Source organism: Hypomesus transpacificus, chromosome 6, assembly GCF_021917145.1.
Source record: "Hypomesus transpacificus isolate Combined female chromosome 6, fHypTra1, whole genome shotgun sequence".
Classification (NCBI taxonomy): domain Eukaryota; kingdom Metazoa; phylum Chordata; class Actinopteri; order Osmeriformes; family Osmeridae; genus Hypomesus; species Hypomesus transpacificus.
Genome location: NC_061065.1, coordinates 3480106 through 3503587, shown reverse-complemented (window position 1 = coordinate 3503587; position 23482 = coordinate 3480106). Strand labels below are relative to the sequence as shown.

Below are 23482 nucleotides of genomic sequence, written 5' to 3'. Positions count from 1 at the left end.
CGCTTCCCCCCTCTCAGTAACTAGGGAATTCCATCATTCCAGGAAATTCTGCCAGCTGTGGACCATTGCAGTCTGTCTACTTTTCTCTTCCACATGCTAATGTCACAGGTGTCACTGTGTCGATTGTTAGGCCCCTCTTCCTCCCTCTCTTCCCCACTCCAGGGTTCAACTTCAAACTCTGGCCACTCCTGACTCATGCGTGCAACAACAACCTCTCAGACACATCGTTTTAGATGTGGACATTACTGAGGAGAGAGTTCAGCCAATTCAATCCGGTTACACTCACCCCCCCTGAACTCACTCCACAGCAACCCCAGCTGGTCAAACTGAGCTGGCTACACTAACATGGCCTATTTAACACCAGGCCTGTCCTGCTGCTGATAGACTGACAGATGTTGCGAGGGCAGCTATTCATGGCATGATGACGCTAGCTTCAATTCAAAGGTCATATGGTAGGATGAGAGCTCACCAAGTAACAAAGGTGAACAAACACAGATGCATTTATACAATTGTGTCAAAAATCTTAATCATGACAGCAGGGGCATTGCGCACTCATGATATTTCTGAGCAAGTGAGCGGTCAGGCTTGAAAAGACGCCCCAGTTTCCGCCAGGGTTTTTGTGCTCATGTATGTGTGTTCATGAATTATGTATCAATAGAATCCCAACAGAAACAGGAGGATGTTTTTTCCATGAGAATAAACAAGAGGAATTATACACCATGGAAGCGTGCAGTCAGACTAAAAATAGAAGCGGGGCTTTTTGCCTTGGGATGTAGTTGCATTTTTACAGGTCAGACTGTGATATTCTCTTGAGGTTCTGTATACACAGCCCCTACATCTCAAGCACCACTGTTATTCCATAGACCTATGTGCCGCCATGCTACATGCGCTGCAAACTGCCTTTTCATCTCCCTATGATCCATACACTGGTTGACATCACACGTATGAGGTGGGGAAATTGAATGGTGGCCTTCAGCTCAATGCTTAAAGCCTGTCTGTTTCCCTTGAAAGTCTTCACAGGAAATCAATCGTGGTCTCCATAAGAATTAATCTGGAATCCACACTACTATCATGGCAGACGGCCAGCCGAGTGATGTGCGGTTTAAACAGCCCCCGCATTTATGCTTGCGCGCGGCCTACTATCTGGAGGTGTACTGATCGCACATTCGACACTCCACTTCTTTTGCCTAGCTCTTCTTTCCTTCCCTCCTCCCGATCATCATCCCCTCCCCTCTGCCTGAGTTCGATGCGATCGACTCTTGGCTCTGCCGTGAGTCCTCAGTGCGGGCGACAGCGCTGCTGAACATGGCGTCAGACGGGATGATTTTAACGAACCACGACCACCAAATCCGGGTCGGAGTCTTGACAGGTAAATGCAAAATCCCCCTGAGGGATATATATTTCACTGAAGCAGCGTGTACAAATTAATTTCCACTGACTGTCAGCTGAGTCTCTTCCCTGAGCAACGTCGGTATATTTTGCGTGGTGGCTCTCTCCATCTCTTGCTGGTTTTGCAGCTTCGGTGATGGTCAGCGCCTTTCCAGTCGACGGTGATTTAAAGCCTACTATCTATTCTCTCCAGACTAGTTTCTTTGGACATCTTAGATATGACTGTTCCGCTAGAAACCCTGCCATAGCTGTTTAGGGCGTTTTGGCTATGAATATCTCGGTTATGTGTTTTGAATTATTCATGTCTCGTATCTGCTTGTCAAACCTGAAAATACGGCTGACCGTGTGGCGTTAAACATGCTTGCCGTTATTGACACCCGACTGACAACAGCGTTTTTTAAATGTTGCCCACTGACAGCTGATTTGAGGGCATCAAATACCTGTGTTAATTGTGAGAATACCATGGCCATGCAGGCATTGGAGGATGTGTGACTGATTTGTGAATGACACCTGCAATTTAAGAGCCAAGTTAACATGACAGAGCCGCGTCTGGTTTCGTGGGTAGAATATGGGTAATCTCGGATGCGTGACATGTCACTAAATACAGACGTCAACGCTGACTGTCGGCTTACCGAAGGGAAACGCTTAAAACAAACATTTAAAGCCAGTGAGTGTTTTTTTTTTTTTAGGGATTTCTATTTGTCATGTCCCTTTTATGAATGTTTCTTGTATGAAAAAAAGAATGCTGTCACGAAAAGAAACAGGGATGTTCAAAGCGAGATGGTTGTGGCCACATAAATCCGTCGATACGGCTGCTACTGTTGCTTTTACATTATAGAGGTGTTGGGGATGAACGAACATAGCGTGATGGTGGGGCTGGGTGAATTTTTTATGATATCCTTGTATTCGTGATCGTCTGTGACATTCTTTGTTATGGAAATCCGTTTGGAAGCTGGTAATATGTAGCAATGGAGGAATGACTGTAGATCCTGATATCTGCCAGGGAAACCCCGCTCCCCCCTTCACTCCCCCTCCTCCCCTCACGCTATAAAGAGAGAGAGCGAAAGAGCAAGAGAGAGAGAAAGAGCAAGAGCGAGCGAGAGAGAGGAGCGCTGTCCATGGTGCTGAAATCGAGAGTCACAAATCAGTGCGCTAGGCTAGGCCATATGCTGCTTTGCGTTACATTTCTCTACGGTTATACATTCCAGGATTGGAGTTTTCCTATTTGGATTAGCGAACACGATTATGTAGACCGTCAAAACGCGTTCATTTTTCTCAGTATCACTGTCACACGAATCCACAATTCCCTAGCGTACAGTGACAGATTGCTAGTTTGATCTAGCAGTAGTGACATAGACACATGCTGAAGTGGGGCAGGCACAAATGAAACCAACACATATTGTTTGCCTTTTGGTATTCATACTGCATGTGGGTTATGCGTGCATATGTTTTGGGAGACAGAAGGCGGTGCAGAGGTAAAACGCGCTAGGGAAGAACATCTATGGCGCTTTTTAAAATTGAGTTCCAGTGTTTGATTTGAACTGTCATCTTATCTGATCAAGATTACACGTCAAAAATTCAAGAGGCGTTTTTACCATCTGGATTTTGAATAGGATACATTGAAGCCATGTTGTCATTGACATACACTTCTGGCAGTTCATTGTTCATGGTCCGCTGTTCCTTTGAGAAAATACCACACCAACCAATACTTAACTGTATTATGTAAGCCTTACGCTGTTAGTGGTATCTCATGCCTGCTCTCTGCTCAGCATGCTAATGCTGTTTGGTCCAGGGTTTCACCATGGTGAGGTGGGGTCAAAAGGCAAGGGGGGGGGGGGGGGGGATTCCTCCCCAGGCAGGGTGTTGGGGGGGTGTGGTTGAGTCCATGGTCATTTTCCGAAAACCTTTCTTCTTGTTCGAGTGAGTTTGAATTGTCTATTTCTCTGGGGTCCTGTCTGAGGGTGTGGCAACCTTTCTCAGGCACACACACATGTACAAACACACATGTACGCACACACATGTAAACACACACACATGTACACACACTCACACACCTGCTCGCAGAGTGTGCTGTGGAGGACCTTATTGGTCCTCTGCAAGCCTTGCTGTGTGTGTACTTTGTGAGTTTAAGTGTGTTCTCTCTTTTTATTTAATAATAATGAGCTGTAGTGGAAAAAACACAGCTTCCCAAATCCCCTAGTTCCAAATATAGCTAGTGTATGCATCCCGCCCATGAACGGAGAGCAGGGCTCAGAGCTAAAACCATTTAGTTCATCTGTGTTTAAACCCTGTGTACTGTATGTGCTCTGCATTCTACACGATTACACCAGAATTTGTTTGGTGCAAGTTTGTGTGTGTGGGTCTGTGTGTTCCAGAGCTCAATCCACAGCCAGGTCCATTGAATCTGATTTCTAAGAGTGTGTGGGTTAAGTTGAGCCCGTACTCAATAGACACACTCTATAGATGACATGCAGTCTGTAGCAACCAGCCAATGAGAAGCCTGGGAAGGGAAGCTCCACTCTGCGGCAGACAACACGCCTTTTCTCTCTCTCTCTTCTCCTTTTGTCTCTGGCCAGTAACAAGTCTGGGAAGCTCAAATATGTTAGGGAATCACTCCAGATGTACATGTTTATACAAATGACATGATTCTGGGTGCCCTGGTGGCTCACCGGGTAAGAGCACATACCACTAAGGGTGAGGATGTGATGCAGGGGCTTGAATTATAGTCTGGCCCGGGTCATTTCCTGCATGTCTTTCCCTCTCTCACTCCCTGCATACCTATCTCTGTCTTCAACTGACTCTTAAAACAAAGCTGGAAAAGGCCCAAACATATCTTAAAAGGAAAAAATGACATGAATCGGAGGCAGACTCCCAAAACATCTAAATTTAGATTGCTCTGCAACTGGGTAATGAAACTTTTATTTTTGTGTTCTTCTAAGATCTTTCTCAAGCCTGTCCACAGCGATTTATTATTATTACTGTTCTTACATAGTGGTCCAAGAGAGGGCTGAGCTAGATGGAGAACAGACTATCAGAGGGAGGGAGGAGGTTAAGGGATTGGGGGTCTGTGGGGAATTCCCTGCGTTGTTGAGATGGTTACCCCCTCTGTTAAATAGTGGGGAACAAAGCTGAGAAAATTCAAGCAATGCAGGATGTAATATATTCCAATTCTCATTGTCTGCCTTTAAAATATCTAGGATATTTTAATCTTTTTATCTGAATCTGGCTGTTTATGACAGGAAACTAAAACTGGGTTGTTGTTGGATCTTTCAGCAGGACAATGATCCTAAAACACACATCCAAATCAATGCAAAAATGGTTAACTTAACATAAAATCAGTTTTCCGTCATGTCCAATCTCAATCCCCTGATCTAAACCCCAGTGAAAACTTGTGGGCTGAGCTGAAAAGGTAGGAACTAGCACCCCTGATGATCTGGAGAGACTCTGTAAAGCTCTGTATTCTCCAACCTTAATGAATGTTAAAGAGAGGACATAGTGCTGTTATATTGGCAACAAAGGTTGTACAAAGCATTAAATGTTGGGGTGCCAATAATTGTGGCAGACATGGTTTCATTAACAATTATTATTTGTTACAGATTTGTTTTCCTATGGAACAAATGTATATAAATAGAACATTGGATTGTTTTGTTGTTTTTTACATAGTGACATGAAGCAAAATTACAAAAATGTGACATTTTCATACATTTTTACTCTTTAATCTTCAATAATTATTCTGACTGTATGTAGTGCAATAGCTTTGTCTCTGTTTTTGCATCATGCTAAGGTGTCAGTATGGTCAAAGAGGGGAGTCAGGTGACTGTCCGGGTAGAGCATCGGGCTAGTAATCTGAAGGTTGCCAGTTCGATTACCAGCTGGTGCACATGACGTTGTGTCCTTGGGCAAGGCACTTCACCCTACTTGCCTCGGGGAAAATGTCCTTGTACTTACTGTAAGTCGCTCTGGGTAAGAGCATCTGCTAAATGACTAAATGTACATGTAAAGAATATAGAAGCACAAGAGGCAACACTGATGCTTTTTTGGTAACAGTCACTAGGGGACGCTTCGGTAGCGTGCCGCCATTGTGGAGTGAAAATTCCAACTGGAGGACTGGACAACAGCACAGATAGTTACCTACATACTAGCTTGTTATAGGTAACAGATCATTTTACCTATATGGGAGTCAAATGGCTGAGCGGTTAGGGAATCAGGCTCGTAATCTGAAGGTTGCCAGATCGATTCCCAGCCGTGCCAAATTACATTGTGTCCTTGGGCAAGGCACTTCAACCTTGCCTCGGGGGGTATGTCCCTGTACTTACTGTAAGTCGCTCTGGATAAGAGCATCTGCTAAATGTAATTTAAAAAATAAAGTTAACAACAACATATAGTGGCAAAATCGATTGTTATGTCTACAAATTATTTTACATATGGTATAAATTTAGCTAGCTTGCAAATACTGAGGATGTTGAGTTAGCCAATGTCGATGCTAGCTAACGTTGGTTAGCTCTACATTTCACTGGGTCTTGCAGCGCTGCTTGATTTAGGCCTACTGAAATTATTATGAAACGTTATGTACTAGCCAGTTGCCTCAAGTCACAGTACCCCTTGATAGTGTAACTGAGATGACACAGTAAATAATTTGTCTTTCAAGTAATAAGCCCCAGTTGAAGTGTTGAGCATTAAATTAGCTGCACGGTCTGGAGAGATCTTGGGACAAAGCCACTTTTTTGTGTTTCGCTAATGCAGAATTTGGTCAAATAAAATCGGTCAAATAGACGTAATGACTGGCACATAAAGTGGGGCAAGTAGGCTACATTTCTCTTCCAGACTTGCCCTACAAAAAAATCCACTTGTCCCAGACAAGCTATAATGTTGAGCCCTGTACATGGCTAGACCTTTGATACAGATTAGAATCCATCATATCTTGGACACCCCAAATCAGTGAATCTCACAGCCAATTTAACGCAATAGAAAATGCGCTTCAAAGAATTTCAAACAAATCTTTTGTGTAAAAAAAGTGGAAGACTTGTCTGTAAGTCTGTGAAATAAACTGTTAAAAGGGATTTGATGATCACTAGTCTAGTGATTACGTCATTCTGTGTTTTCATCATTCAGTTTTTTTTAACAAAGAAGCTGATACTGCCAAAGCGACAGCAAGCTAGTGGACTGCCGAGTCGCTTTCACTCCAAAATGACGGAAACGTAGCGTTGCTACTGGGCATTGGTGTTGCAATGGAGCGTTCTATTGTCTTTCACTTCTTGTCAATATACAGTGGGGATCGAAAGTTTGGGCACCCCAGGTAATTTTTTTAATTAATGTGCATAACGAAGCCAAGAAAAGATGGAAAAATCCTCAAAAGGCATCAAATTACTGATTAGACATTTTTATAATATGTCAAAAACTTGTCGAAAACAAAAACATTACGTCTGCAAAAGTTTGGGCACCTTGCAGAATGTATAGCATGCACTGCCCCCTTTGGAAAGCTGAGACCTGACAGTGTCATGGTTTGTTCTCAATCATCGTCTGGAAAGAGGTTGTGATTTATAAAAAACAAACTTGACGGGAGAATGTGCGGTCCTCCACGCAAACTCTGACACTCCCGCAGGTCTACGCACATTTTGGAAACAGTTGGAATTGGCGACGCAGATGACCATACTGTAGTCAGACTGCAGCAGGGGCGAATCTAGGTTCCCACTTTTGGGGCAATAAGCCCATAGATAAAACCTATTATTTTTCCTGTGACCCAGCCAATCTAGGGGGGCATGTTCCCCCAGAAGAAATTTTTGAAAATATACCTTTTTAAATAGTGTCCTCCTATGGGTTACCTAGTGGGTTTTAGAAAGAGAAATGAACAAATTTAGATTTAAAATACGAAAAAATTATAATAAGTAAAAGGTTTTTTGTTTGTTTATTTTTGTGAAAAATTTGGGGGGCTAATGAAAGTTTTGGGGGGGCTCCAGCCCTCTACCGCAGACAGTAAATGTGGGAAGAACGATTACTCGTAATATTTATACGTTTTGTTTTCCTCACACATGTTTTTTCACTTGATTTCATCATTATCATGAAGATTTAATCCAGCAGTCTTATTTTAGCTTGTACCGAGAGATAGTTGTTCCATAAGAACCTTACAATCAACTCAAATTTAAATAAAAATCCACCATCATATTGTCCACTACCGGAGTGCAGGAGGGGAACATGCCCAACTGCATGGAAAGCAGATTACATCACATATCCTACCTTTAAATAACTGCAGAATACAGTGTATAACTAAATATATTTATTTAATACTGTGCATATATCATCATATGTCAAAAACTGGAAATGCAGTCGTTAAGCACCCGCGCAATCGCTACACTCCACGTCCTCGTTTTCAGTCCAGACTTTAATAGATTACTGTTCATAACAAAACGCTTTTGTTTTGTAATTGTATCTCGACTCGCGGTATAACTGGCAGAGTTGACGCCACTCGCACAGTTTTTTTAAATGGGTGATCTACCGGCCACCAATTTTTTTTTGTTTTCGGGCTCCACCAATAGGCTAACAGTGTCTGAGAAGTTGTCATGCACTATGATTCACCGTAAGGAAGAACAATCGCATGCCAGGGTCATGATGAGATACTAGATTAGCATTCATGAGGTGCTTTGCATTGACTATTTATGTTTAAAATTTTGCGTGTTCAGGGCGGGGTATAATGCTGATTGACGTACGCACACTGTGGGTAATCTGTGATATATAAAGGGAACATTGGCTACAGGTGTGCGTACGCACGGTTTTATAAATCTGATTTTTTGTGTGCGTACGCCATTTTAGGCTTTTGGGCGTACGTACACTTTTAGTAAGAATCCTACGCACAGTTTTATAAATGAGACCCCAGGTGATGTCAATCTCAAAGGTTTAAAATGCCCATACTCATCTGACCTTGCCCCAACAATCAGCACCATGGGTTCTTCTAAAACTAAGACTGAAAATAGTTGACGCTCACAAAGCAGGAAAGGCTATAAGAAGATAGCAAAGCGTGATGGCAATATCCTCTGTTCGGAATGTAATTAAGAAATGGCAGTCATCAGGAACAGTGGAAGTTAAAGCAAGATCTGGAAGACCAAGAAAAATATCAGACAGAACAGGTCGCAGGATTGTGAGAAAAGCAAGTCAAACCCCAAGTTTGACTGCACAATCCCTCCAGAAAGATCTGGCAGACACTGGAGTTGTGGTACACTATTCCACTATAAAGAGATACTTGTACAAATATGGTCTTCATGGAAGAGTCATCAGAAGAAAACATATTTTAAGTCCTCACCACAAAAATAAATTCAATAAACTTTCAGGAAATTTTGGATGCTAACTTGATGCCATCTGTAAAAAAGCTGAAGTTAAAGAGAGGATGGCTTCTACAAATGGACAATGATCCTAAACACACCTCCAAATCCACAGTGGATTACATCGAGAGGCATAAACTGAAGGTTTTGCCATGGCCTTCACAATCTCCTGACCTCAACATAATTGAAAATCTATGGATAGACCTTAAAAGAGCCGCGCGTGACCGACAGCCCAGAAATCTCAAAGAACTGGAAGACTTTTGTAAGGAAGAATAGGCAAAGATACCTTAAACCAAAATTGAAAGACTCTTGGCTGGCTACAAAAAGCGTTTACAAGCTGTGATACTTGCCAAAGGGGGCAGTACAAGGTATTAACTCTGCAGGGTGCCCAAACTTTTGCAGACGCCATTTTTTTGTTTTCTGTTATTTTGAAAGTGTAAATGATGGAAATAAAATCTAACTTTTTTGACATATTATAAGAATGTCTAATCTGTAATTGGATACCTTGTGGAGATTTTTCTATCTTTTCTTGGCTTCTTCTTGCACATTAATACAAATCTTTACCTGGGTTGCCCAAACTTTCGATCCCCACTGTAAGTTCTTTGATATGGTAGTCAAGGAGACGTTTCGGAACAAAAACACGTACTGTCTGCCCCCACCTCTTTCTTTCTTTCTTGCTCTCGCTCTCGCTCTCGCTCTCGCTCTCGCTCTCGCTCTCGCTCTGTCTCTGTCTCTGTCTCTGTCTGTCTCTATCTCTCTCTCTCTCTTTTTCACTCCTCCTTCTCTCCTTCTGCAAAGAACACACAAATCCACAGCCATATGGTCGCAGTGGACAGCAGTAAAGCAGGGAGAGACCACATGACTAGAATAGACAATGTGGGATCAGGGACACGGACACAGAATGAGAATTAAGTCTTCACTGCAAAGGAATTATTCCAACTCCGAGCAGTGCAGGTAGGGGAGGCATCATCTCTCTCCCTCCATCCACCGACCTCCCCACCCAACCCCTCTGTATCCCCCCTCTCTCACCCCACTACATCCCCCCTCTCTCTCTCCCTCAACCACTCACCCACATATACCTCCCTACCTCTCTCTCTCTCACTTCTCTGTATCCTATCTCTCTCCCCTCTGTATCCCCCTCTCTTTCTCTCTCCCTCCCTCTCTCTCTCTCTATCACCCCCCTGTATCCCCCACTCCCCTCCTAACCTCTCTGTATCCCACCTGTCCCCCCCACCTCAGCTCAGTAGCCCATAGAAGTCCATCATTCCTGTAGTTAAGTATTATTTAATTGGTGACGGGGGTTGGGAGAAAAGGCATGCACTGTTTAGTAGATAGATGGACTGAATCTCCTTTACTCTGATAAGCTCTTATCAACCCTCCAGAAAAGTGTATCATGGGGCCTGGCGTTCCACTCCCCATGTAAAAATGAGGAGGTGATTGAGAGTATGGCTGGCATACAGAACTTTATGGCCATTCTCTTATTTCTCAAAATAAGCATTCTCTAAGGTGAGGGTTTTTGATAAGATGAGATGTAGAACATAATAGTTTTTAGTGAATGAATGCCTCAAGAGTTTAGGTACTGGAATAGGGTCAACATTTTCGTGTCCGTCATTCATGTTTGCTTTAGTCTACAATTGTCACAAGTGGATTTTCTCAGCCGTGCTTGATTGGGTGTTAATCACAAATGGAAGCCGGTTGGGCTTCTCACCATTTTATCTCTGCACATCTGAGGGAGCTCTGACATGAACATCTCTCTCATGTTCTACTCCAAGAGGACAGGTCATCAGCCAGCTTATATTGCAGTCACACGCATACACACACAGTTATTTATATTCCACAAGACAGGGTGGGCTGGGCCTGCTCTCCATGTTACAAGCACAGCCGAGGAGATTTAGAGAATATGGCATTCAAGTGTTATTGACTATGGACTTGGTTTGTGTGATGAGTTTGTGGACTTTGGATGTCTCTTTTTGTCACTTTGAATGAAAGTGTCCACTAAATAAACACAGTGCAATTACAAAAATACATAAGATTTCATGGTGGTGCCACATACTGTGCATACTGTTCTTTTCTGTAAAATTTAGAGGAAATTGAGTCATTGGGGAGGACTGATAATGTAGAAAAGGATCAATACTTAAGTATTATAGAGACAATCAGCATTGTTTCACACTGCAAGACAATTTTCATTCCTCTGTCACCATAGTCTGTGTTGATTGGGTGCTAGTGTGTTCCAGTCTTAGACTGCATGTCCTGTGTGTTTGTGTGTGTGTGTGTGTTAGTGTTGCACGGCATACCAAAATATTGTTACTTTTCTATACTTTTTTGTCAAAAACAGTACGGTATTATAATTTTCCAATGTTCGGTATTTAGGTCAAACAGGCTTCCAGAGTCTACTGTGGGACTACATTGCCTACAGAGCCGACGCTGATAGCAAACCCACGGACATTACAAAACCTATTTGTAAAAGCTGGTATAAAACAGTGTTGTGCAAGGGAGGAAATATTTCTAACCGGGCCAAGCACCTCAGTGACAGACACCAAGATATAGTACTAAAACGACAGGTTAGTGAATAAGCTAGCTGGCTAGCTAGCTGGTAGGATGGTGAAATATGTAGCCTATGTCAGGCCTACCCTACTGTATCGTAAATAGCATGAGAAGCAAGCATATTTGAAAATGAGTTCCAAAACAACAAATATATTAAGATACAGTTATTTGGGGGACTCATTTTGGTGCTTTTTAAAACTAGCTGAGTAGCATGGCTATGAACTAGCTACATGTACGGTGGCTCAGACAGAACGGACAATTAAAAAAGACACTCCCATCGTAAATTTTGCAAACAATGTGTTGCTTATACTGTAGTCACAAAATGCCTGTGGTAAAAAAAAAGTTGGTTTGCTGGAATAACGTTTAAGTGGAGTGGAAGAATCATTGTCGTTTTGGCTGTTAATTCGAAAATCTGATCAACCCATGTGGACTGTCTGTTTGTGATCTATGAGATATCGAGTATCGAATCAGTATCGTATCAGTTTCAAGTATAGTTTCGGTATCGAGTATCGTGATACTAAACTTGGTATTGGTATCAAAGTCAAAATGTTTGTATCGTGACAACACTAGTGTGTGTGTGTGTGTGTGTGTATGTATATGCATGCAAATGTTCAGTGTGTGTGTGCGTGTGTTTGTGTCCATGTGTATGCATGCAGATGTACAGTGTGTGTGTGTGTATAGCAGCCCTAGTTACACCACCACCATGGTACCACAAAGCTGTGTGCGGCTCAGCTGGGCTCGGCAGGAACTACAGAATGACGAGAGAGAGACAGAGGAGGTCTCAGATCTGTTCTGTAGTGAAGCAGCTATTAAATCTGCTGGTGCCTCATCTTCTCTCTCAGCCCTGCCTCTGTTCCTCAGAGAAAGATACAGTGCCCTCCAAAAGTATTGGAACAGTGAGGCCAATTCCTTTATTTTTGCTGTAGACTGAAAACATTTGGGCTTGACATCAAACGATGAATGTGAAACTAGAGATCAACGTTTCAGCTTTTATTTCCAGGTATTTACATCAGGATCTGATGCACAAATTAGAAAATATCACCTTTTTGTTCGAACCTACCCATTTGTCACGTGAGCAAAAGTATTGGAACATGTGACTGACAGGTGTGTTTTGTTGCCCAGGTGTGTCCTATTACATACATTATTCAATCAATAAATACCACTGAATGTCTACACTCAGGTTCAGATTGGGTAAGATAGGTTTTGTCTATGCAGACTGTATTCAGAGGTGAAAACAACATGAAAACCAGAGCGCTGTCTTTGGGTGAAAAACAAGCAATTGTAAGTCTTAGAGAAGATGGAAAATCAATCAGAGCCATTGCAGAAACATTGGCCATAGCCAGTACAACCATTTGGAATGTCCTGAAGAAAGAAGAAAACTACTGGTGTTCTAAGTAACAGACGTCGAACAGGTAGACCAAGGAAAACATCAGCAGTTGATGACAGAAACATTGTGAGAGCTGTAAAGAAAGACCCTAAAACAACTGTTAGTGAGATCAGCAACAACCTCCAGATGGCAGGAGTGAAGGTATCACTATCTACTGTTCGCAGAAGACTTCATGAACAAAAGTACAAGGGCTACACCAGAAGATGCAAACCACTCATTAGCAAGAAGAATAGGAAGGCCAGGCTGGAAATTGCCAAAAAGTACAGAGATGAACCTCAAAAATTCTGGGACAAAGTTTTATGGACTGATGAGACAAAGATTAACTTTTACCAAAGTGATGGAAAGGCTAAAGTTTGGAGAAAGAAAGGAACTGCTCATGATCCCAAACACACAAGCTCATCTGTGAAACACGGTGGAGGTAATGTCATGGCTTGGACTTGCATGGCTTCTTCTGGGACGGGCTCATTAATCTTCATTGAGGATGTAACACATGATGGCAGCAGCAAAATGACCTCGGAAGTCTACAGAAACATTTTGTCTGCCAATTTAAGGAAAGATGCAACCAAACTGATTGGCAGAGCCTTCATCATGCAGCAAGATAACGACCCAAAACACACTGCCAAAACAACAAAGGAGTTCATCAGGGGCAAGAAATGGAAGGTATTAGACTGGCCAAGTCAATCTCCAGACTTAAACCCTATAGAGCATGCATTTTACCTGCTTAAGAGGAGACTGAAGGGAGGAACCCCACAAAACAAACAACAACTGAAAGAGGCTGCAGTGAAAGCCTGGGAAAGCATCAAAAAGGAAGAATGTAAAAGTTTGGTGACGTCAATGGGTCACAGACTTGCTGCAGTTATTGAAAGCAAAGGATTTGCAACTAAATATTAAGTCTTATTCACTTAAATATGTTTTAAGTATATCTGTTCCAATACTTTTGCTCACATGACAAATGGGTGGATTCAAACAAAATGTGATATTTTCTTAGTTGTGCATCAGATCCTGATGTAAATACCTGGAAATAAAAGCTGAAACGTTGATCTCTGGTCTCACGTTCATTATTTGATGTCAAGCCCAAATGTTTTCAGTCTACAGCAAAAATAAAGGAATTTGCCTCACTGTTCCAATACTTTTGGAGGGCACTGTACATAATCTCAATTGTGTCAACATCCGTCTGTTTTTCAGTGCTCTGACATTTGTTTTTGTTTTCTCTAGATTGACAAAAGAAAAAGAGAGAGGGTGGCAAGGCAAGGAAAGATGGGAGAAAGAGAGAGTGAGAGAAAGAGAGAAAGAGAGAAAAAGAAAAACTCAGAGAAAGTAAAAACAGGGACAACTCATGACAACAGAGCAGATGTGTTAATGGAATTATTTACAGAAAGACTCTGGCTGGCGTATGGAGACCAGCTCAGTGACAGGACGTGACATCAAATCAGAGGTTCTTCTCCAAGAATAGTGCAGCTGTGATTGCCGGTGCCCCCACCCCCTGCCCGTCCACCACCACCTCTTCCTCTTTCGAGCGATGTAACAGTGAGCCGTGACGTGACTGCTGGCTGTCACCATTGGCAACGGCGGTTTCCTTTTTGTCACCCTGCCAGAGTGTCCATTGGCTTGTTACTTGTCCAGACCACTCCTCCTTCCACTGAACGCTGGCTAGCGCGAGGTGCGATGTGCTGATCGATGTCTGACACATGCTTCCAGAAATGGATCCTCCACTCTGGCGGTAGAAATGAAGTCTGTATATTCTTATAAAAAAAAAAAACTGACCTGTAGCATATTGAAAATACAAAAGCTTGTTTTATACAGACAAAAGGATATTGCCTGACCAAGAGAATCAATGACAGATGTTCATTTTTTTCTTTAATATTTGTCCTGGATCTGCTTTTACCTCAGATGAGATAAATTGCTTCACACAGTGTGTTTACAGTTGCCATTGAATGGGCCCACTGATTGCATGCATAATTCAACATATTTATAGTAATTATATCAGTTCTTTGCATATTCATGCACATTTTATATTTACATCAATTTGGCTAATCAATTGCCTATCAATGGTAGTTGAAAATGCATGATAATGCATGATACATAAGATCCCCTTCTCTTCTTGCCTCTCATCCTTCTTTTAACCCACCCTCTCTCTTTCTCTCTCTTACTCTTTTTTCTTCTTCCTCTTCTGCGTCTTTCTGCCTATTGTGGAGACTATTTTTGGTTACACACCATCTCATCACCTTTCTCTCTTTCTTTCTTTCTTGGAGCTCTCTCTCTGCCTGTCTCTCCTCACCTCTCCCCATCTCCCTGTCACTGTGAGGCAGTGTGCAGGAAGAAGGGAACATGTAAGAGTAAATAATGGAGAGGGCCAACGCTCCTAATGAGTGTGTTTGATGGCTGACTGGCCTGTGTGTGGCCAAGGTGTTCTCTCTCTCCTCTGTCTCGCTATTCATTATTCAATCTCTTGCTTTTCCCACCCTGTTCCCTCCTAACCCCTCTTCAGAATCACAAAGCCCTCTCAGATTGTGTCACCTGGACATCAAATGTTTATGGCCTCATCTTAGCCCCAGATACATGTAATGTGTGGGTCATTTTTGACCGTTTGAAATAGAAACAGTAGGAAGGGTTTCCAGTCTGTTGTTTGTTGTACATGAGGCTTCTCTTGTCTGGTTTTACACACTCTCCTCTTACACATCCTTTTGTCTCCTCTCTCCTATTCTGTCCTCTCCTGTCCTATCCTCCCCTCCCCTGTCCTTTACTGTCCTATCCAATACAGTCCTATCTTCCCCTGTCCTGTCCTGTTCTCTCCTATCCTGTCCTATCCTCCCCTCTTGTCCGGTTGTGTCCTGTTCTCTATTAGAGGAGTGGTGTTACAGAGATGAGCTGGAGCCAAACACTCGCCCATGGTAAACAGGAGCTCATCCCTGCATGAGTTTAGCAAGGATGGGTCCTGAGAAGCAGGCCAACTGCCTGTGTGAGTGGATGTCTGTGTGTCGGTGTGTTTAGTGGAAGTATATGTGTCTGTATGGGTTTTTTATGTGTGAGAGAGAGAAAGAACGTGAGAGAGAATGAGAGAGAACGAGAGAGAGAGAAAACGAGAGAGAGTCTCTGCAGCTTCTCTGTTCTGACAGAGGGAAACGGCAATGTAATTGCTGACTTCGTCCAGAGGATTGAATGTAATGAAGGTTGCTGCTTACTGGCTGCTTCATTAGTGCATCTGGGCCCTGGGCACTCTGAGAGTGTGGGTGTATCTGTGTGTGTATCTGTGTGAAGATCCCAAGGCCTACCACCCTGGGAAATAAGGGAAGCGGAGTAGCACGCATAGAATTACGCATTAACACACGTCGACTCAAAACACACAAAAATAACATACGTTAACAGCAACAGCAACTGTGGTGTATAGTATCTCTTCCTGAAAAGGAGCATAAACCACCTAAAAAATGAAAGGTTCCTCTAAGGCAGTTGAAAAACTTTACTGTAAAGAGAACCAATGATGGATGATGTTGGCTTAGGACAGGGTGTGGTGACTGCTTATCAGCCTCCATGTCTGACTACACCATCAAGTATCTCTGCTTCCTCCCTCTCTCTTTCTCCCTCTCCCCCCCCCCCCCCCCCCCCCCCTCACTCTCTCTCTAAATTCCTTCTATGGTAATTTTACTTAGCTTGTTACACCACTAGAGCACTTTTAATGACACAGGTCTTCCCTGTTAACTCATTGGGAAAGAAAATGACTTACAGACCGTACAGAATCCTTTCCTCTGACTGTAGTGAAGCGACAGTCATTTGTTGTGATACATATGTAGCATTTGCATAATGTTGTGGTGCGTGCTGCATCGTTGGAGTGGCCGAGTTTCTGCCTTGCTGCCGTTCTGCTGATTTCACAATGATTGTCAGCGTGCTAAAGCCGCAGCTGGGCTAATCGGCCTTTGTTTTGCCTCGCCAATGCATCGCGGGCATGAAATGGGATTTCTACACTCGGATTGGATGTTGGTCATGGGGAGGCCAGCTGGGAGAGTGGGGCTGGGGGGAGGGGTGGAGGGTGGGGGTGGGAGTGGAGGTGGGGGGGGCTCTACCCCTGGTGCCCCCGAGACAAGCGGAGATGTAGCTTAGATCAACTTGCCACTTAGTGCACAGTGTGTCACAATACATTCTCGCTCCTCTTATTGTTAATCAAGCTGACAACTGTACCTCTGGAGGCATGCCTGTCCAAACAAGGCTTGGGACTTCCATAGAATGGCCTTGTTCATGAATCTGCACATCCATTAAGAGAACTGTACTGTACAAGACACCGACAACCATCAAATCTGTGGTTGAAAGCTTGCCAGTAACTCCAGTTTAACATCAATAAAATTAACCGTGACCCCCCTAAGCCTAACCTCAACCTGGACTTAAAACCCCTACCCCTCTCCCCCTCCCTGGTTGTCTCAATTCCTCTAAGAGACCATCGATATAGTGGGAGCACATTAAAGGCCTTCTCCATGAACACCATCAATACCTGATCTGATTAGCTGCCCAATACATGCATTTCATGACGAGCCCTGAACGTCTGCAGGGAAGGGGGCCTTTCCGTTAATGTTTTCCATTCATTCTAAACTACAGGCCACATATAGTGCTGTCCTCTGTGACCCAGATAGAAGGACTGGGGAACTAAAGTGAGTGTGGTTTTAGGAGACCAGGTGTAGTTGTGTATAATATGGTGTGGTGGTCAGGCACCTAATGGGATGCTGGGATATCCTGAGTCAGCGAGTCTGTCCGTGCTAGTGGGAGGGGGGGCTGTCCTTACATACGGAGGGGGGATGAGTCCGAAAGGGGCACTGTCAGGCCAAATAGTGTCCTAGGGCCAAATAGTGTCCAACCTGACGTCACAATGCCGTTCCGAAGCAAGGACGCGTCCGTCGCTATGCCAACCTTAAATTCCTGAGATATCTACGCGTGCAAGCAGGAAACTGTCATGGTTGCTATACTGGTTACTAGGTAGGAAGTTTTGTATTTAGGCTTATTTAAACCAGTTTATTCTACTTTACTATTTAAAGTTTTCACTTGTTTGATAGCTGGTGCTAGCTAGCTAGTTGTTTTCATCAAAAAAATTACTTAATTAACATCAATTTTAACAGACCGAGAAGGCAACACGTATAGTATTCTACCTGCGCGCGTTGCTGTCTCGGGAATGTTGAACGAGTGACAACTTTAAATAATAGAGTAAAATAATCTGGTTTAAGTAAGCTTCCTACCTAGTTAAGGTTTAAGGTTGGCATAGCGACGGACGCGTCCTTGCTTCGGAACGGCATTGTGACGTCAGGTAGGACACTATTTGGCCCTAGGACACTATTTGGCCTGACAGCACCCAGGCTCTATATTGATGCGTCTGTGTAAGCAGATTCCAATTAAAATCAATAGTATTGCTTGGTGAAGCTGTTTGGACACAGCAATAAGAGATTACTACCTGGACTCACTAATTTAGAGGTTGGATAGAATGAAGTGTACAAACATAGGAAGGAATGAACTGCTCCTACTGTTTGTATGAATGCGGAGTGCAAACCATTTGCCATCATAATTTAACATGGGCCTTTGAAACATCTTGGAATCCGTCAGCCTTTTCATTCTAATTTCAGCATTGCACCCAGATAACTCAGTGGCCTGACTTTTTGGATTCATTACTAGTATTGGAGTCAACTCTGTGTTGTCAACACCATTGTATTATTTTGCAACCGTATTGTCACCACCGTTATATTATGTGGGTATCAACACCATATCATCGTCACATAATTGCGTACTGTCTCAATATCATGTCAGGATCATTGGATTGTAGTGACTTGACAGTGTTTTTTGAATAAGTCATAAGACCCCAAATTGTTAACACCGTTGCATTGTGTGACTGTCAACAGCATATTATCAGAGCCAGAGTATGCGTATTGAGTTAGTGTCAACACCATGGGATTGTTGACACGGACTGCAAGACACTTACAGTGGGAGGAGTCGGATTTCTCCGTCAGAAACACTAGTGAGACTTGGTTATCCAGCTACGAGGGTCCTGAGGTGGGAACAAACAACTTTACAACATTCCTGACTCATACCACGCTCCTCTCAATTGAGTTGCACATACTAAGCATGCTGAGGACTGATGATTTATTTGTGTCACTGTAAACTGTATATTGTAGATTTATACAATATATTTAATTCCTTTTTTAATATTTGGTTGTTACCTCTATTACTGTAACAAGGCAATTCCCCCCCGGGGATGAATACAGTGTTTCTCTGCTCTACTTTTCTTTTGTGCTGTGCCTTCCACTGCTCTACTCTACTGTGCTCTACCCTACTCTGCTCTGTTATACTCTACTCTATTTTATCCACATGCTCTCTGACATGTTCCGGATGTCGGCAGAGGTGATTAGGTTGCTTCATTCTCTCTGACGCCATGCGAGGCTCAGAGCCCTTCATCACGCTACTGTCGTTAGAGATGTAACTCGCTGTCCTCAGCCCCTGTGACTCCAAATGAATATTCATGAGGGGTGTGGCAGTTCGTCAAGCCTTCCAATCATATTTGTCCACCCAGGAGCTCAGAGGAGACACTGGAAGAAGAGGGGATGGATGAAAGGAGGATGTGCATAATGGTCAGACCGTAAAAAGAAAATCCCTACTTTGCTGTAAATTGTCTCTGTAACTTTCTTTCCTCCCTGACTTCATTAGTAAGTGTCTTTTCAATATTGATGACCACATTAATAAAACATCAAGAGGAGAGGCCTTTGTGGGGAACTGCTGGCATTTCATGGAGTTGGAGGCTCCGGGTTTCTTTGGAATGATGATGAAAAAGAATGGTTCAGGTGAGGGATTACGAAGGGAGAGAGTGAGGGATGAGAGAGAGCAAGAGAGAGAGCAAGAGAGAGAGCAAGAGAGAGCAAGAGAGAGAGCAAGAGAGAGAGCAGTCGTGATAGGTAAAAAGTGTAAATGTAACGTTAGGTTCTTCTCTCTGGAAAAAAAAAGACAATAAAAACTTGTTTCCCTAAGGGAATGTTTCTTGGTGGTTGGTCAGCTGAAGAGTTTATACCTGTGTGTGTATCTATATAAATATTTATTTATATATGTGTGTGTGTATATAAATATATGTGTGTGTGCGTGTGTAGTGGGGCTGCACTGAGCCAGGATGCTGACTAAGTGTCCTGGCATTGGGGCTCTGTCTCTCTCATGTTTTATTTATCCCTGTGGAGACGGACAGGGAAGCAAGCTGCTGAGACTGGGGAGAGCACTGAGGGTCAGCACAATCTCTCTCTATTTCTTTTTCTCTCTCTCTCTCTCTCTCTCTCTCTCTCTCTCTCTCTCTCTCTCTCTCTCTCTCTCTCTCTCACTCTTTTTCTCCATTTTTCACCCCCTTCTTTCTTCCTCTCTATTTTGCCCTCTTCCTACCCACTTTTGCTCTCTAGCAAAGACCCAGAAGAAAGGCCAGAGCTTTCAGAATGTTCTCCCCCAAGCTCTCGAAGGATTAACCAGTACTGTGTAGTATCCACTGCTGTGTGTCATTTTGTGTTCCAGTTGGATGGCTTTATTGCATTTTCACTTTTCTCTGTGTCTGTTTTTAACCGTGTGTTTCCACACAACCGTGCTCTCCTCCCAGCTCTCCTATCTTCCTCCTCTTGATCTCTTGATGGCCTGGTCGCTCTCCATGGTACTGGAGCAGCTCTCCTCCTTCCCTTTCCTCTCTCAACACTCTGGTTCCTCATCGATGCTCTTCTCTCACTCCCATCTCATCCCCACGCCCTCCCCTCTCCCCCAGTCACTCTCCCAACTCACTCTGGCTCCTTCTCCCTCTCTCCCAGCTACTCTCCCCTCACCTCACTCCTCCCACACATACATTCCTCATCCCCTTCCTCCCCTCCAATCTTTACTGTATCCACACACCCCCTGGTTTTATTCTATACCCCTCTTCCCCGCATACCTGTTGGTGTCTTCATCCTGTGTTTGGGCTTGAGTCTCTAGCACCCCCACCTGCCCAGCCCAGGATGAGCGAGGTGGTGGTGGCATGGCGGTCTGGTTGGGCTACAGCCCTGCCCAAGCCCCAGCTGGGGGAGAGAATGCACACTCTGCATATCGAGGCTCCTGGTGAATATGCTCCAGCTTAGAAATGCTCTGGCCAAGTCATGACCTGACTGTGTTACATCGTATGAACGTTGTAATAGATATATGTACGTATGTGTATGTATGTGCGCAGAATCAGTTCTCCAGTGTGACCTGCAGTGGTTGCTTTGCTGTAGAAGGTGTGTTTCATGAAAGGATCGTTTTTGATGTTGGTCCTGCTGTGTTTTGGGGCAGTTTCCTCCACGTAGGGCAGGAGCAGGTGGAGTGTTGTACTCCTAGTGTTGTGTAAAACCCCACTCATTTAGACTTCAAATAAAAGAAAATCAATCCATTGGCTGGCTCCTCTCTCCAGGATATAAATAGCATTTTTCAAATCTTATCTGAAAACTGTATTGTGGAGTGGAGAGGCTTTGAAATGCAGCCCAACGATTAGGATCCCATTGTTCCGCTCCTCACCCCCTCCATTCTCCCGGCTGCTTTCAGTAAGCCTGGGGCCCTGTGTGTGTTTTTGGGGGTCTCTGTATGTGTGTGGGGGGGGAGGGCACTTGTGTGTGTTTGCATAAGGGTGAACTTTAGAGTGTGTATTGTTGACGGGAAGATACAGAATGTAACTGAGAGTAATGATGTATGTTTGTGTGAGTGTGAGTGAGTGAGTGTGTGTGTGTGTGTGTGGTACATCTATGTATGTGTGTGTATGTGCGTGAGGGTGTGTGTGTGTGTAGTACATGTGTGTGTGTGTGTGTGTGTATGTGCGCGTGAGGGTGTGTGTGTGTGTTTGTGTAGTACATGTGTGTGTGGTACATATGTGTGTAACCACTTTGATGATGGATGCTGTGCTCCTGCAGGTTACACTACAGCTCCACTCAGAATTAACAAGGTTGCTAAGATACAGTGATCTTATATTAGATTAGGATATCTACTGTTATTGCTGTTACTATATTTTACCCAGCACCATGAAGCCTTTATTCATTTGGAAATGTCCCCTGCCATGGAATTAAGATGCTGGTATTTGTGCACTACTGCCTCCTCTCCTCTCCCCCTTAGAGGGTGTTGCAGAATCTAAAGCCTCTCTAGTAAAATGTCTACCCCACCCCTTTACAAACTGGGGGTGGATCCAATCCTCTATTCTGTCATTAAGCCCATTTAATCCCAAGCCCCAGGCCCAATGTTTCCATTTGACACGGAACAAGCCAATAAAACTCTGGCAGGAGCCTGTGATGTCATTTTTGGGGAATCTTAAAGAGGTGTTGCCCCCCCCCCCCCCAGCACCACCAGCAGATATGAGTCTAATGTGGTGGCTGACCCCTGCACCAGTCTTGTCTAGTACAAGCCCTGCCACAGAAGTTGCCAGCTGCAGAGGTAACAGGTACGTGGAGCAGAACTCTGTAAATTCATTGGTTTATCTCTACATTTTCCTGCATTAAATTCGTTTAAATACAATTTCACGCTGCAATGATAAGATATGTTTGGTCAATAGGGCTGATAAAACAAGGTAGAGAGGTAATTTTTTTCAATACAAAAAAAACATCAAACAAATATGTTTCAAGCTAAAAATATAGAATGTTAAATCATTTATAGAGCTAAAAATAATCACGTGTGGGAATATGACAGAATAACAAAGACAGAGTCCAGAGGCAGAGACAGAGCCCCGGAGTGCAGGAAGGCAATACAACCCTAACTCCTTAGAATAGTTCCAGGTTCCTGTGTGAACTCTGGGGGTGACTGATACAGCACTGATTCCAACCCAGGTGTGTGTGTGTGAGTGTGAGGGCCTGATATAGGGGAAACTCCAAGTGTGGGATCCCAGGGAGATAATGAGAGCTGACTGCTTTATGTCCTGGAAATGATTGACTCCATAGCAGTCAATGAATCCCTCCACACAGTAAGCCAGCCAGCCAGCCTGCCAGTCAGCCTCCCAGCTAGTCAGCCAGCCAGCCTGTGAGCCAGCCAGCCAGTCAGTCACCAAACTTTCTTTTCCTTTTACCTTTCATTCTCTTATTTTACTTATCTGGAGGTTTTAATGTGCACATCCTTCTTTATTTGCTTTCTTTTTCATGCATTCTCATTCCCTTCCCTATCCCTTCTCATTCCTTCCCATCACACACTCACTCACATACACACACACACACACACACACACAGGGCTGCAGTGAGTTGTATTGTAGTATTAACCCTTTCAGGATGCGAGTACACTCTAGAGTCCCCTGGGGTCTTGCATGTGAATGTTCTCCCTGTTAGCACTTTGCCCCGCATAACGCTTCTAACGCTTGGGCCCTCTTCTCTCCTCCCACACCCGTAGCCCGGGGATCTCACATTCACACACACACACACACACAAACACACACAGAAGGAGACTTAAAAGTATACACAGACAAATAAAAGAACTACCGTCAGATCCACTCACACACACAGATGTATGTGTAGTGTAGAGAATGTTCAATGATGCTGTTCAGGCATAGAAAAAAGCTAAGAAACAAACCAGTACTGTAGACTTGCAAACATACAGTACAGAGAAGGAATGAGAGCTTTTAGATAATCTGTCCATGCACTTTTCTGGAAACACAAACCCAAATTCAACTGGCAGGTGAAGTTACACAGTTCTGTTTTTAACACAGATGTGGCTGGTTCGACACTGTTGGGTTCAATCCTACAAATACACCTGCTTTTATGTCCTCCAGCCTAGTACAGATTGTGCTTCAGTCCTGGAGTTAGAGAAGGCCTTGTGACTGGGACAAGCCTATCTACCTTGACCCCTGCCTTTCCACAGAGGTCACGGTGGAAAAGGCACCTTTGCT

The 23482-nt window shown here is 43.7% G+C and overlaps 1 protein-coding gene across 1 annotated transcript in view; it reads left to right on the top strand.

The window, feature by feature from the left end:
* The first annotated feature begins 1302 nt into the window (after window positions 1-1302).
* Window positions 1303-23482, top strand: part of gphnb (gephyrin b) — an 86664-nt gene continuing 64484 nt past the window's right edge. Inside the window, 1 exon segment of the mRNA XM_047021649.1 lies at window positions 1303-1369. Within this exon segment, the coding sequence (XP_046877605.1) occupies window positions 1306-1369 (64 nt within the window). The 5' untranslated portion in view covers window positions 1303-1305.